This window comes from Sminthopsis crassicaudata, chromosome 4 (genome assembly GCF_048593235.1).
Source record: "Sminthopsis crassicaudata isolate SCR6 chromosome 4, ASM4859323v1, whole genome shotgun sequence".
Taxonomy (NCBI): Eukaryota; Metazoa; Chordata; class Mammalia; order Dasyuromorphia; family Dasyuridae; genus Sminthopsis; species Sminthopsis crassicaudata.
The window spans coordinates 99,067,760-99,084,210 of record NC_133620.1 but is presented as its reverse complement, the minus strand read 5'-3'; the positions used below and the strand labels follow the sequence as shown (position 1 = coordinate 99,084,210).

General features: G+C 41.8%; 1 protein-coding gene across 2 annotated transcripts in view; it reads right to left on the bottom strand.

The window, feature by feature from the left end:
• The window catches only part of PRELP (proline and arginine rich end leucine rich repeat protein), a 32,982-nt gene extending 16,752 nt beyond the window's left edge, over nucleotides 1-16,230 (bottom strand). Inside the window, exons 1-3 of one of the 2 annotated variants that reach the window (XM_074308869.1) lie at nucleotides 16,085-16,230; nucleotides 10,693-10,772; nucleotides 697-1,688 (exon numbers count right to left, since the gene is read on the bottom strand). In XM_074308869.1, coding sequence (XP_074164970.1) covers nucleotides 697-1,684 — 988 coding nt within the window. In that variant the 5' untranslated portion in view covers nucleotides 1,685-1,688; nucleotides 10,693-10,772; nucleotides 16,085-16,230. The remainder of the gene's footprint in view (nucleotides 1-696; nucleotides 1,689-10,692; nucleotides 10,773-16,084) is intronic. The other variant, XM_074308868.1, reaches the window with a different exon arrangement.
• Nucleotides 16,231-16,451: the final 221 nt, after the last annotated feature.

The following is a 16,451-nucleotide window of genomic DNA, read 5'->3' as shown; positions in this document are numbered from 1 at the left end:
TTTTTTGTTTGTTTGTTTGTTTTTTTAATTCAGGCCCTACTCTATCCACTATGCCACCTAACCATGGCATCTAGCTGTCCACCTCCCTTCCCTTCTTTATTCTAGTTTCAGTTCAACTGACCTAAATACTCTCCTTCATACACAACATTCTATGCCCTATCTCACCACTTTTATACAGTCTATAAATCTCTTTTCTAAAAGTTAATGGAATTCAATTAACAGATTGACAATGGAGACTACACTAGTAAGGGCTCAAAAGCTTCCCCTAGAATATATATCCCCTACAATGTTGAGACAAGTGACCTGCTACTTTCTGGGGACTGCTAGTATCTGACTGGTAAAATGACCCCAGAGAGAATACTTACTCTCTCTGTCTCTCTGTCTCTGTCTCTGTCTCTGTCTCTCTCTCTCTCTCTCTCTGTCTCTCTCTCTCTCTCTCTCTCTCTCTCTCTCTCTCTCTCTCTCTCTCTCTCTCTGTCTCTCTCTCTGTCTCTCTCTCTCTCTCTATTTTGCCCAGAGCCTAGCCTAGCATATTTCTTCCATATTGTAAACACTTCGTAAATTTTTATTTGCCTGTCTTCTTTAGCACAATATTTTTAGTACAGTGGGCCCTACTGATTGCTTATTGTCTGATTCTTCCATCTTGTCCCATTCCCATCACCAGTACACATTCCTCTCATGCTATCCATCACTTACTCTGAATCTCATTGTTGTTTAGGTATAGGTGCTCCAGCCGGTTATTGATGGCCGGCACATTGCTGAGCTTGTTGTGCGACAGATGGAGAACCAAAAGGTTGGAGATGTTGAAGGAGTTCTTGGGAAGTCCCTTGTCAGACAGCTGATTGTAGTTGAGCCGGATAAAAGAGAGGTTAGGGAAGCCCTTGAAGTAGCCACTGGGGATGTTCTCAATGTTGTTGCTATCCAAGAAGAGCTGGTGGATAGCTGAGGGAACCTTGGGGGGCATCTTCCTCAGAATGTTGTGTGCCAAATTGAGCTGCATGAGGTTCTTGAGTCCTTGGAAGGTGTCAGGCTTGAAGACCCCATCACTGAGCTTGTTGTGGTGCAGGTCTAAGAGCACCAGGTTCTCCAACTTGCTAAAGGCACCCGGAGGGATTTTGTTGATTTGGTTCTGGCTTAGCCTCAGCTGCTCCAGGTTGCGGGGGAGGGCCATGGGCACCTCTTGGAGCTGGTTCTTTTCCATATAGAGAAAGATCAAACTCTGAAGCTTCTCCAACACCTTCTGGTCAATCTTGCGGATACGATTGTTGTCCAGGTTGACCCACCTCAGGCCAGTGGCATTCTTGAAGGACTCTATGGGAAGGTCTGTGATGAAATTGTTCTGAAGGTAGAGATAGTGAATTCGGGATGGGATGACTGGTACCTTTCGCAAGTTGCGATTGTCACAGTACAGGGCTGATGGGAAGTCTGGGGGACAGTAGCATTCTCGAGGGCAGTCAGGAAAGATCGATGGGGGTCCTGGGGGGAGAGGAGGAGGCAAGTCTGTGGGTTCAGCAGGCTCTTCAAGTCCAGGTCTGTATGGAGAAGGGACTCTGGGTGTAGGCTTGGGTTTGGGCCCAGGTTTAGGTCGCCTTTTGGGGGGCCTGACTTGGCTGTGGGCTCCCAAAAACAAGATGAAGAAGAGAAGAAGGGCCCAGAAGAGAGAGGGCTTCATGGTCCAGGGCATTCACCTGCAGTAGGGAGATATAAGAGGGTTATTAGAATTTGAAATAGACTAGACTAAGGCAACTTGATTCAAAACAGTCAGTTCTGCAATAAGCATTCCCCAAAAGAGAACAGGATAGAACTCCTCTCATAGTGAAACCCTGGCCAAGAGCAGAGAGAGGGGTGGGTGAAAGAACCCTTATTTTCTCTACTTAGAAGAGAAGAAAAAAAGGAAGCCTGAATCCCTGGATACTCAGCCCATTGGCCTTGGCCTCTTGAAACTTGCCTACTTGTTCCAGGGAGGTCAGTGACTAGCCCATTAGGAATCAGGAGTCTCAGCTCTTCTCCAAGATTTCAAAAATGCCATCTAACCTTTATCTTCCTATCTGTGATGTGGGAAAAATTGTCTCTCCTTTCTAAACCTGCTAAGAAAAGGGTGGTGGTGTAAAGTGAATCAAAGACACCTTAGAGATCATCTAGCTCAAAGGTCTTAACTTGGGATTCATGAACCCTCAATGGGTAAGTGGATAGTTTTCAGGGGGCCTATGAACTTCAATGGTTAAAAAAAAAATACATCTTTATTTCCCCTAGCTTTTATTTCCTTTTTCACTCATATGTATTTTATGTTATGTGTCTAAAAATATTCTGAGAAGTCCATGTCAATAGATTGCCAGGGAGTGGATGACATAAAAGAGGTTAAAAGTTCCTGGATTGTATGAACAGCTTCCTTTTACAGATCTGAAGGATGAAGGAAGCTTTCTCAAGTAACCAGAGTGAGGGAGTAGCGGAGCTGGGATCCAATCCTGTATCTCCTGACTATTAGGTCTTTGGGAGCTGCTTGGTGGAATCTAACCATCCACCACACTGCGCAAGGCAACTCTGGACTGCTCCTCCTGCTCCCCTCCCACTTGGCTCATACAGCCCCAGTCTGCCTGCAGCATACAGACTCAGAATTTCCCTCAGACATCACATCGTGTTCCTTGGAAAAACAAACAGAAAGATGTGAGATAGAAAAGGCCCTTTCAATCTCTCTGACCTGGATTGCTGCAATCTGTCTCTACTAAGAAAAGAAAGAGAGCATGGGTCACCGTAGCAGAAGAGACCAAAGATAGAAGTTAGGAAGAACTTTCGAGGTGGAGGGGAGGTAGAGGTCTTACTCTACCAATGGGAGGCTCCAGTATAGGACACAGCGATGCTTTCCAAAGTCAAAGAGAGGTACAAATTGACCCCATGAAGTTTTTGCTAACCCAGGGGATTCTAGTATTCCTAGTCTTGCTTTTTATCCCTCTTCAACCTCTAACTTTTTTTCCAGGTGCTTTCTGAAGGTCACATTGCACTTAAGCTATCAAATGCTCCAAGTGAAAGAAAAAGGAACTCAAAAAATTGACACATACGTGGTGTTGGTCAGAAGAAGGAGAACAATTGGAAGGCTAGCTGGCAGTGTTTTCTCCTCTTATCATGACATTTATCCTTATCAATTTACTTATAGTAAAGGAACTTTTTTTTGTTTTGTCTTAATAATCTCAGGGCTAAGCCTGGTGCCTTGCCCATGCTTCTTGATTGAATTGGACTGGTTTTGCCATAGGATCAATCTTTTCAGGCTAGCCTGCTGTGGGGTGGGATGCTAGTTACAAGCCCTCCCAAGTGAATTGCCTTCCTTTGGCAAATGATTCCTGCCCCTACCTCTCCTCCAGAGCATTTTCCTTCTACTTCAAGCCCTGAAGTTGATCTGGAACAAAACTTAGACAAAGAGAAGGGCTATAAGAAGGGATCTAGATCATATTCATCAGAATATGGTATCAGAATAACAGAGGGGAAGGTTTTAGGAGTACTGGGGCGGGCCTCCAAAGTGCTGGCTGCCTCATGACATAGGAGCTACAAGGAAGAAGTGTGTTTCCGAGCTAGGTGACTTAGGTTTGTTCTATGAGGGCTGATGACATTTTTCTAATTCCCAACAGCCTGCCACCTCCACGCTCCCCAAATACCACAATGAAGTCTTTTCTCCAAACAACTCCTTCCTCTTTCCTGGATCCTGGACAATTTATAAAGGGACCAACAGAGGATCCCTCCAGGAAGGGACCAACTAGGAGACCTCAGTGAGGTGGGTGGCAGAACCAGGAATGGGTATCTGCTCATGGGTGCCAAGTCTAGCCCAAAGAAGAGCTTTACTTATGCAAGCAGGCCATCCCTCTCCATCACTCTCCCGCTCCTCTCCACACTTCTCAATCCCACAAGGCTGCTCATATATACTTAGTAAACTGGCTCCCTCCACAAGATGGATTTCTGGGCTATCCAGTTCTGGTGGTGGCTGCAGTGGTAGAGATGGAGAAAGGGGCCCCACAAATGAGAGAGAGGAGTGCTGCCAGCCCTCAGTGGGTTCTTTCTGCCAGCTGGCAGCTGCATCTGAATGCCCAGACGACCCCCCAGAGAGCAACCAATGGCTTCTGTCCAACTGACGGTAGGGAAATATCAATAAGGAAAAGGGCACTGGTAAAAGAGCAAGTATTCCCAACTGTCAGTCCCTTCTCTCTCCTCTCTTACTGATTAAGAAGTTTTTTTAGCATCAATGAAGTGGCTGGAAGTAACATAAAGAAAGCTCTCCAGTTACCTACCATCAGCCCTATTCCATATTCAACTCCCTTTTGCATTTTTGCAGACACTGGACCATCTCTCCTCATTTAGGTGTCCCATCCCAAATCCAGATCTGCCTCTTTTTCTTTGCTCCCCAATTATTATTATTTTTAGTTGTGCTTAATCTGTGACCTCATTTGAGGGTTTTCTTGGCAAAGATAGTATAGAAGTTTACTATTTCCTTCTCTAGCTCATTTTACAGATGAGGAAACTGAGACAAACAGAATTAAGTGACTTGCCTGGGGTCACACAGCCAATAAGTGTCTGAAGTGAGATTTGAACTCAAGAAGATTCATCTTCCTGATTCCAGGCCTGGCCTTCTATCCAATGTACCAACTAGCTGTTCCTCAAATAAATTCTAATTGCTTTTGCCAGATTTTTAAAAATCAAACTGTGGTGCCTGAGAAATCACAGGCTGTAGCTTGGAAAGCATTTGTTACACCTTAGAGCACGATGGAGCTACAGACAACTCAGGTGTTTGGGAATTTACCTTATTTGACTATGCATATTTGTAACAAGGATTTTGTTTTACTTTCTTCCATACCACACCCCACTCCTTGAGAGGATGGGGAGGAAAGTGAAATAAATGCTTGTTAATTGAAAAAAAAAAGTCTGGATAGAGTTGTGTGAGTCCCTTATTCGTTTTTGGGCATAATGGTAATCTCCTGACTCTTTTTCCTCTCTTGTCTTCTTTCCCCCTTCTCTTTTCTTCCCTCTTTCTCCTCCTCCTATCTTTCTTCTCTCTTCATCTCTCTTCTGTCTTTTCTCTGTCTCTATTTCTTCCTCTTTCCCTCCTTCTTCTCTCTGTGTCTCTGGTTGTCTGTCTCTATCTCTATTTCTCTGTCTCCATCTCTGTCTCTGTATATGTGTCTGTATCGCTCTTTGTGTGTGTCTGTATCTCTCTGTGTGTGTCTATCTCTGTCTATCTCTCAGACTCTCTGTTTCTCAACTGTCTTTGTCTCTGAGTGTCTCTCACTTTGTCTCTGTGTGTATCTTCATGTCTCTCATCTGTCTTTCTGTCTCTGTCTCCGTCCCTCACTCTCTGTCTATCTGTGTGTATCTATCTGCATGTCTCTCTCATCTTTCTGTCTCTGTCTCTGTATATGTCTCTGTCTTTGTGTCTCTCACTCTCTCTGTCTCTCTCTCATCTGTCTTTCTATTTCTGTGTCTCAGTGTCTTTTGTTCACTCCTCCCATCTCTTCCTCTCCATCTTCCCCTCCTCTTCTCTCTACTCTTATTTTCTCTTCTCAGTTTCCATCTGGTCATTCTTTCTCCACCCCTTCTCTGCAACACGCCTTCCAGCTGGTTCCAATCAGGGGAAAGACTGGCCATTTGCAGGGTGACTACAGAGATCCGCTGCCCAGCTTCCAAGGCTAGGGTCACATCCTCTCACACTACAGAACCACGTGCGCTGGCTCATCCCCATGTACATAGACACCCACATATGCTCACGTACACAGACACCCCCATGTGCCCACAAGGCATATATTAATTCTCTCTCTCTCTGTCTCTCTCTCTCTCTCTCTCTCTCTCTCTCTCTCTCTCTCTGTCTCTCTGTCTCTCTCTGTCTCTCTCTGTCTCTCTCTGTCTCTCTCTCTCTCTCTCTCTCTCTCTCTCTCTCTCTCTCTCTCTCACACACACACACACACACACACACACACACACACACATATAATATGTTCATGAAGATGCATACCATGCTTAGGCAAGAGGGAGTAGACCTATTCTAGATTCTTTTTAAAAGTGCTTTCCCCACAAGGAACCCCTGACATCCATAGTTATTTTCCTTATTTCCACTCCATTTCTCTTGTTACCAAAAAAAAAAAAAAAATCCATTAATCCCTAGATACCAATCAAAGCATTAACTCTCCAAATAAGTTGGGGCAAATCCCTTCCTTACTCTAACTCTGCATTTCCTTCCCTAAAAAATTGAGGAGTTTGTACACTCAGGGATTTACACTCAATCCCTTCTAGTTCTGGGGACTGACTTTTAGCAGCTGTATAACTAGGAGGAAATCATTTAACTTCTCTGGGTCTCACTTGTCCTAAATAGCTTGGACTTCAAAAGTCCCTTCCACCTCTAATCCTAACCCTAAATATAGCCGCCTATGAATATCTGTAGTAACAACCTCAAAGCTGCTTAAATGAGATAAATGTACATAAGGTTTTCTACAAACTTTAAAGCTCTATTTAGATGTCAGTTATTATTGTTATAATTCAAAGATTATGGCAAAACATACAGACATACACAAAATTGAACTGACTGTGACAGATGATACTTGGAAGGCTAAATCAACCATGGTGGCTTCCGAACCTGGAACTCTTAAGTGGACTAGTAAGAAAATCGATGGACTGGGAGTCATAAATCCTATGAATTCTTGTTTCCTCTCTAGAAGTAAACAGCTAGGTGACCTTGGATCTGTCATTTCATCTCTGAAGACCTCAAAATCCCCTTTCAGTCCTCTCAGTAGCTCCTCTTCTGAACAGTCTTAGTATTGATTGAATGGGAAAGATAGGAATTAGAAAGGAAATCCCAGGTCTATTTGTGGTCTTGTGACATAATAATTAAACAAATAATTTCCCTTTTTAGGCATCAGTTTCCTTATTTGTAATGTAAAAAGACTGGTAGGATTAATAGAGCTAAAGGTTACTTTAGTATGGACACTTTTAATCATTTTAAAAATAATTGGATAGTTGCATTTTGATAGAATTAGTTTCCTTTGTGATCCTATGCACTTAATTTTGTGCATTTAAAAATATCATTGTGAGAAGGAATCCATAGGATTTATCAGACTGCCCAAGGGACCTACTGCATAAAAAGTTTGAGAATTTAACCTTTTTTGGAGGGTGGAACCCTGGACTCAGCATCAGGAAATCCTGGAGCCAAACTGTGCCACCAACTGGGTGATCCTGTGCTTCTGTTCTCTCATCTATAAAATGAGGGGGCCAGATACCAAAGCTCTGAAAGCTCCTTCCGATTCCTAATTGATGATCCTGAATCCATGAGTCTATACAAGTTGCTGTCTTACTCAAAGCAAACCTTGACATCTCTTCTTATCCCAAAATTTTCAGGCTTCCTGGAATCCTTCATCTTCATCCCAGCTCTGAGGCAGAAAAAAGGCCATCCAAAGCCCAACAGCCATCTGGATGGATGTTTTCATTATTCTTTCAGGACTTCTTAAACTTTTTCCATTTGTGACCCCTTCTTGTCCAAGAAATTTTTATGTGACTCCAGGTCTATAAATTAGGCCTATAAATCAAACTTCTACTGATAATAAATCACAATTTTGCAACATCCACATTCAGTTACATGATTCCATATGGGAGCAGACCCACAGTTTTAAGAAGTTTTTTTCTAATGGACCACAGCCCAGTGCTACTGAAGTCTTGGACACTCTTACAGAAATATAGAATAAGTTGGATGGGACCTCAGAAATCATTTTATCTAACCCATTCCAAAAGAAGAATTCTCCTGATGAAACTCTGAAAAGCATCCAATCACTTAAGGATCTCTCTTGAAAGGAAACCCACAGCCTTCCAAGGTGGCCCATTCCACTTTTGGAGGCCTCTCCTTGGTAAGTTGGGCCAAAAGTGGCTCTGCAACCTTCTGTTCATTCCTTCTAGATCTGCTTTCTGAAGCCAAGTAGAAAAGTCTATTCTCTCTTCCATATATTAACTGTCGAAATACTTGTCCTCCACTGGTCTTCTCACCACCAAATTTTAGCCAATCCTCCCTAGGCAGATCGGTCCACTTTATTTCCACACTATGGCATCCTAGTTATCTCTTTGTACCAGAGCCACCAGTCATGGGCCAGCCTCTAGGGTATTTGGATGATGGCCCAGATTTTCTCTGCCTGGAATCCTTTCTTTACAAATCCTTCTGCCTCACCCCTGTACTCCAGGGGGTTTCTAAGGTCCCCCAGAGCTAATGTGATGCCTCATAGAGTGAAAAGCTGCTCTTAATCCCAGGAACTTCAGAGTTTATCCTCTCCCTTCTGCTTACCCTTTCAGGCTCCATTAGGCCCATTATTTCTGGTGCTTTTACTCAGGACAAACTGCTCCCTCCTGACACTTTTCTGACAGGTCACCGCCCCTTCCTCCTCCAGCTTGGCTCTGAAAAGGGAATATCTGACAGTACAGACATTGCAGTTTCATGTCATAAGCCTCAGCTGCTAGCCTTCTGGTGGAGGAGGCAATGAGGGGGCTCCCTGACAACAAGAAGCCCTCAGGACTAAAAAGCCCCTATTATATTTCTTTGTCAAGTGTTCTTACCTTAGGATCCATGGATAAGTTTCAGAGGCTCAGCTTGGAAAAAAGCACGCCTTTATCAATAGAATTGATTTTCTTTGATTTAGTCATATATATTTGATTTATTCATTTTAAAATATTATTCTGAGAAAGGGTCTATAGGCTTTGACCAAAAAATGGTGTCCTCTGCTTCAGAGGATACGCTTTTAGAGACTATGAACATGTTTTGTTTTATTTTTCTTGCTGTCCCACCCTATCTGGATCTGCATACACTAAGTGCTCAATAGATGCTTATTGACTACTTGCTGTAGTTTTTCAATGGACCTAATTCATTGGACCTTGGGGGATTTTTTTGTGTATTTCCATTTATTAGCCTTTTTAGCTACTCTCACCCTCCCAATTCAATTCAATCAGCATTTAATGAGCTCCTACAGTGAGTAAAGAACTGAGGTGGTCAAATTTACAAAATTTACAAAGCAGCATCCATCCCTGCTCCTCAAAGAGCTTAAGTTTTTTTTCCCCCCCTAAGGCTGGGGTTAAGTGACTTGCCCAGGGTCACACAGCTAGGAAGTGTTAAGTGTCTGAGACTACATTTGAACTCAGGGCTGGTGCTCCACTGTGCCACCTAGCTGCCCCTAAAGAGCTTAAGTTTTAATGGGGGACTTGGGACACTGGGGAATAAGGCAAGCATTCATTGACAAAAAAAAAAAAGAAAAGAAAAACAAAACAAATAGCTTAGGAAAATATAAGAATGAAAGGATTCACTTTCAGCTGGGGTCATCAGGGTAGGCTTCATAGGTAGCATTTGAGCTGGGTCTTAGAAAAAGATTTCAGCGGAGTATCTTCTAGGCAGCAAAGTATATTTATAATATCCATTAGCTACAAAAACATCTTCAATGACTCCATATTGCCTATAGAATGAACTTTAGCCTTCTTAGCCTGGCATTCGATGACTCTCTCAGTATGCTTTCAACCTTCTTTTCTATGTTTTGGAAGTACCTTCCTTCCCTGTGGCTCACTCTCTAATTGGGTGGCTACTCCCAGAAACTCCATTTAAGAAGAGTATTCAGGCAAACCAGGATGCAACTAAGTGGATAAACTATCCGTCCTAAAGTCAGGAGCATCTGAGTTCAAATCTGAACAAATCACTTCACCCTATTTGCCTCAGTTTTCTCATCTGTAAAATAAGCTGCAGAAGGAAATGACAAACCAGTATCTTTGCCAAGAAAACCATATGTGAGATCATGAAGAGTTGGACACGACTAATTGGCTAAACAGCAACATCCAGGCAAACCATGTCCCATTCTGGCTGTCTCTGGACTTTCCCTACCTTTGTTCCAAGGATGGGGTCATCAGGGTAGGCTTCATGGAATAGGTGGCATTTGAGCTGGACTCCTTCCCTTGTTCCACATGATCTTCCCCCATTAGAATGTAAACTCTTTGAGGGCAAAGACTATATTTCTTTCTTGTTATGTTTGTACTGCCAGTACTTGGCAGCATATTACCATTGTAAGAACTTAACACATGCTTCTTGGCTTAGTTCAACAATGTCTTGTTTGATATTTTTCCCCTTCACATAATCTATGATGCAGCCAGACTGGACTGTCAGATGTTTCTTTGTCTCCTCCTCCTTCAATCTCTTACCTCTTTGCATTCTCCATATCTGGAGCACATGCCCTATTCTACATTTACTGAAATTTTCTTTCAATGTCATCTTCACCATGAAATCTTCCCTGTTTCCCTTATTTGTGTCAGCAAACACTTAGCTTACTGTGTTCCACGTCCTATGAAGCCCATAGACACTTCAGAAGAATATTTGTTCCCTATATTCATAGTTGAAAGAAATGCTAAACTTCCATTAGAGATTAGTGGAAAATAAAACTACGGTATTTTCTCATCTAAGATAATGGATCCCCCTGAAATCTGTCTGTAGACTCCAGGTAAAGAAGAACTCCTACCTGAGCTGAAAGTGACATCTACCTTCTCAAATTTTCCTGTCCCATTTCATCTGTCTTTTTTGCCCCTGTCTTACTCTTCTCACTATTACGTATTTCTATTTGTATACATTCAATCTGATTGTAAAGGTCCTTGAGAATGAATACTGAGTGGATAGTTATGGAAAGGAAGGGCATCTCTAGCATTCATACTAACCTCATAAAAGAAGTTTGCAGAGATCTTTCAATGCAGTACCAGCTAGGCAGCTAGGTGTCAGAGTGGTCAGAGCACTGGTCCTATAAATAGGAAGATCTGAGTTCAAATATGGCTCTGTGACCCTGGGCAAATGACTTAATCTCTGCCTCAGTTTCCTGTAAAATAGCAATAATGAAAACAGCACCTACCTCTCAGGGGTTGTTTCAAGAATCAAGTGAAATATTTGTGAAACACTTAGCAAAATTTCTAACACATTATGGGTGCTTGATAAATGCTTAATCCCTTCCTTTTAGAGAGTTCTGAATCCAAAGACTTTGGATTGGAGGGAACCTCTTTCCTTCTTCACTTTGTCTGACTGCTTGGATCATGGCTAGGGTGGCAGGGTTAAGATTAAGGTTGGTGATAGGGTTGAGATTAAGGTTGGGGTCAGTTTCTTGTTTGTTTTAAAGACAGCATGGTAGAAAGAGCAATAATCTTGAGTCAGAAGACCAGGATTTGAGGCTAAGTCCTAATGCTTATAGATAATGCTTAAGACTAGGACAAATTGCTTAAATCTGGGCTCTGGTTTTCTTAATAGCGAAGCATCATAGGATCAAAGAATCATAGAAGTAGATCTGCAGCTGGGATGGACCTTAGAGGAAGTGATTTGCTCAAAGTGACACTTGTATTAATCATCAATGTAAATTCTTAGATTCCACTTGAATGGGCTTTAGATTTTGAGTGGGATTTGATCTTAGAATTAAGGTTATGGTTGGAGTTAATGTTGAAGCTAGCATTAGTACTGGAATCCAAACTGAGTTTGAGTCCAGAGTGGGCTGTTGAAATTATAGTGCAGGGGTTAAGGCTATCTTTATCCCATCTTGTTTATTCACATGTCTGAACATAACATATCGCTATCAAGTTAAAATCGATCTACAACACATGCTTATTACACCCAGCTCTTTTCTAGTGGAGAATGGCCAGCTTCTCTCAATCCTGTAAGCCTTCATCAGAGTAGATCTAAATGACCTTTTGGCCCTCTTTTCAATCTCAGCTTTTCTATTCCAAGCCTAATTGCCCAAATGTATATAGATTCACCCTGGTCTTTTCAATCTCTTTTCTAAAGTAATCATGAGCAAGAATGGCTGGCAAGATGACATTTTATTTATTGACTGTCTCTAAGGCCCATTCTTCTAGTCATTCTATGGCAATCAGCCTTTAGCAACAATATTGCCCCTTTGTATTCTCATACCCCAATAACAAGATTAAAGAAATTTGAAAACTGGAAAGTACCTCAGTGGCCATGTAGTCCAAAATCCCAAAAAAAGAATCCCAATTATAACATATGCAACAAGGAATTATCTAGTATGTCCACTCTGTCTCTACTTAATAAATCTTCTCCTTAAATAGTGGGGCCCAGAACTAAATACAGTCATCTAGATGAGGTTAGCTGTTAACTTACTTATACTTCCCTACCTTATACTTGTGAAACTGCTTTTTTGGCTATTAAATTTCATCACCAGAGGTCTCACCTGTAAAAATTATTTGAGTTGTGTCATCTACCATGTTAGCTAGCCCTCCCAGTTTTGTGTCATTTACACATTTGATGAGTGTCTCATACTTGCCTTTTTCCATTAGTCAAGTATGTTGTTGTTGAATTGCCAAAAGAATGTCTGACTCTTCAAAACCCCATTAGGGGTTTTCTTGGTAAAGATACTGAAGTGGTATGCCATTTCCTTCTCATTTTACAGATGAAGAATTGAGGAAAACGGGGGTACGTCCAGGATCACCCAGAAAGGTGTCTGAATCTGGATTCAAACTTGGGTCCTCCTGACTGCAGGTACTCTATCTACAGCACTACCTAGCTGCCCAGAATTGGGAGAGTGAAGAAGGATCTGGTGTGGAGGCTAAACTGAATATGACATATTCCTCAATGTGATTTTGCTATCACTCCACTGGCAAAACAAATCCAAATGAATTTAAACTTAATCCTACTGAATGAAAAATACTTGAGAATATGGAAGTTTTCATTTTGTCTTCTTGGATTCAGGAAGATCTAAATTCAAATCTGGACACAGGCACTCACTAACTGTGTGATTCTGGGAGAGCCACTTCATCACTGCCTCCGTTTTCTTCACTTCTTGACTAATGGGAATAATATTAGCACCTATCTTCTAGAGTTGTTGTGAGGCTCAAATGAGATAATAATTATAAAGGGCTTAATACAGTGCTTTACACATAGTAGGTATATAATAAATGTATGTTTTCTGCTTCCCTTTATATTCCTAGTGTAGTACTTTGCACATAGTGGGTGCTTAATCGGGGCTTCTTGGATTGGATTTGGAAGTGCTTAGCCCCAACTAAATGAAGGAGCTTGGTTCAATGGAAAGACCATTAGCCTGGAAAGCAAGAGGCCTGGATTCCAGTATTTGTTCCAACACTATATACCTATGTGACTTTGGGCAAAATCTGAATCTCAGTTTATGATTCTGTAAAATGAAAAGTTAGATTACATGTCTTTATTGCCCCCTTTCAAAACTCAAAACCTTACCAGTCTGTAATCCCTTGGGTAAATTAATTCACCTCCTAGAATTTTTATAGTTTATTAGCTTAAAAAAAAGTCTTAAAAAACTCTAAATGTTTTCCCTACCCACCCCAGTTCCTATGGTTCAAATGAAATTAGAGTCCCAAATATAGGTTGCAAAACAAAAATGACATAAATGTACATAACCCTGGACTTTCTCTCTTTTGGGGGCCTGCCAGAATCAAGTTTTCTTTGGAGAGTGGCATAGGACCAAAAGCAAAATTTTCACATGAAGAGATGGAAGAGAGGAGAAGCTTTGGAAATGGTCATCCAAGCACTTAGCCACTTACCATTCACTCTCCATGGCTTATTTTTGCCCTCCTCAGATCAAGCTGCACTTAAGAGGGAAAAGCTCCTCATCTGTCAGTCCTTCTAGGACTTTCTTCGTTCTGTCTTCCCATCCCCCCAGAGTTCAAGGCTACAGAAGAGATTGTGAAAACCCAGAAGAATTTGGCAAAAGATTCCGAAGCACTAATTACTTGGATTCTTTTTCTCATGGTTGGTTATTATTATAATCTAGTCATTAACATTATTAACAGTAATAACCTGTTACATTGGTATAGCACTTTATATTTTCAAAGCATTTTCATATATCACCTCATTTGATCCTTATGACAGTATAGGAAGGTAGGGCTTCTTTATTCTCATTTTACAGATTAGAACAGAGACTCAGAGATGATAAGAATTTGTCCAAGATACACATAACTGAGAGAGGTTAAGAAAGTAGCTCTTTTGTCTCCTAGTCTAATACTATTTGTTGTATACTGTCTAATGTCTAAAGAACAGTTCTACTCTGTAGCAGGGGAATAAATACATTGCTCTTTTCAAGTCCCTCCCTAACTATTTTTCACCAGAGCACCTCTTCTCTGATCCCTGCCATTTTGGGTACATTAGAAATCATTTGATGATCCTTTTTTAAAGAATGGTAAATAGGTTCTGCAACTCCCCCACTTCCCACCCTCCATTTACCATAGCATGGTTGAATTCCCTTGGTCACTCCCATAGGCATGAACATGTCATGAATGCTAAAGATATGGTGCTCAATAGACCACCATCTGCATATTACAAGGACCCTTCTGTGCAGCTGTGTAACAGCAGGGTAAAACTGGAGGAGAGGGGAGGGAACCACTCTGTTCTCAATCCCCTGGGGGCTGAGGGAGTAAAGATTGGCAGGTGTGAGGAAAAACAAATTCTTTGGAGCTAAATTAAGAGGGCTCCCTTGCTTACTGTGCCTAAGCAACTAGTTATCAATGCCTGAGTAGAATTCAGCAAGGGAGCATGTGGCAAATCCTAATTTCTCCCTCTAGTTGCAGCCCAACCAGCCATAGAATCATGGCACTTGTCCTTCTTCTACCATTCTGAGTCCCATTCTGAGGGTTTGTCTATGTTGGTCCCTTCTCAAAAGAGCCCTATTTAAGATACCTCATGTAGACCAATATCTAAAAGTGCAAGAAAATTATAATCTATCATTTTCAAGATACTGTATTTGAAATCAAGGAATTCAAATCTCACCTCTAATTATGAGTTCCTTTGACCAGGTGACCACTTCTTTTGACCTGGGTTCTGTCAACTTTAAAGTGATTAGCATCTCTCCTCAATGGGCCTCCTAATGTACCTCAGTGAGGGGACTGGATTAGATGGCCATAAGGTCCCTTTCAGCTCTGTGATTCCATGACTGTGTGACTTCGAAATCAATCTAAATACAAGAAACTATGATACTAATTAAGGCTAGGGGATGGGAAATGACTCTTTGGGGGGAGTACTTTCCTCAGTTAGTCATTTCAGTATCTCCCCTCTCTGGTCTCTTAGTTCTCTTCTTTGAGAATTTCTCACTAATCTGTACTAGTAGATAAGTCAAAAATAGTGTAAATGGGGGTGGGGGTAACCCATACTGCCTTTTCTGGTTACCAGGCAGGAAAAGGTTAATCCCTCCTCTCAGCTGGTAATAAGAGAATTCAGGAATAAGCCATGTCTTGGAATTCATACCACTTTCTTTTCTGAGAGAATCAAAATGCTTTGGAGAAGAGAGGCAAATAAAATCAAAGCTGATTGCAAGAAATTGTGAAGGTTCAGAGAGCTTTCTTTCCTTTCTCTTCACTAATTAGACACCCTGCTCATCTCTTCCCAGTTTAACCTAGCCTGAAAGTTCCCCCACTTTCTTCTCCATCCTGAAGATTCAGTGTGAAGGTTCCCTTCCCTCCCTCTTTTGCTTTTACAATTTAGGAGGTGTTTGTGAGAGTGAGAGACAGACATAGAGAATAGAGAAACTCTGTGTGTGTGTGTGTGTGTGTGTGTGCTCTATAAAAACCAGTTCACACTGAGATGGCTGTACAGGATACATGTGACTTTGTGTGTACTTATGTGGGTGCAAGTAAGAGTATAGCCTGTGTGTGTGTGTGTGTGTCAGTGTATGTGTATGTGTGTGAGACAATGTATGAAAGGTGTGGGGAAGCAGAGTCTCTAGTCATGTCTCTATGGAAACACCTGATTTGTAGAAATATTGCATGGAGCCCTGAGTTTCACCAAAAACATCTGTGTCAAGAAAATTTTACTTATGAAATAAATAGAGAGCTGTAAGGTGAAGAGGAGGGAGAAAAGAGGAGGAGAAAAAGCATTGGGAAAGGGTGAATGAAGGAAACTAAATTTTGGAATAATCAAAAAAAAAAGGAGAGAAGGAGACGGGATGAAGGCAGAATGGAAAGGAAGAAGCAGGGAAGAGAAAAGAGGATAAAGATTATATCAACTTGGATTACCAAATTGGAAAGATCAAGAAGAAATCTGCTAGAGGAGCATATTTTGTTCCTTCTTCCCCCACCTGTTGGGCCTTACCTGTGCACACCTGCCCTTCCTCTTAGCTCTGTGTATAAATCCTAGGACAGTGTCTCTCTCCTCCTCTTCCTCCCCCACCCTTCAGTGGAGCTCGGAGCTGTGAGTCTGACTGCTCAAAGTTCTGATCTCTGTGTGCGTTTGCCCTGTTTCTATTCCTCTAGATTCTATTGGGGAGGGGAGAGGGGTGGGAAGAAGGGAGGGAGGAAAGGAGGCAGGGAGGGAAGGATGGAAGAAGGGAGGGTGGGAGGGATCTAGGAAATGGGGGAAATGACAACAATAAAGTCTTTATTTGGCAGCCAAAACTCCCAAAGAATTAATCCTCACACACCATGCCTTCTAACGGACTTAAATTTAATAACATTTCCTT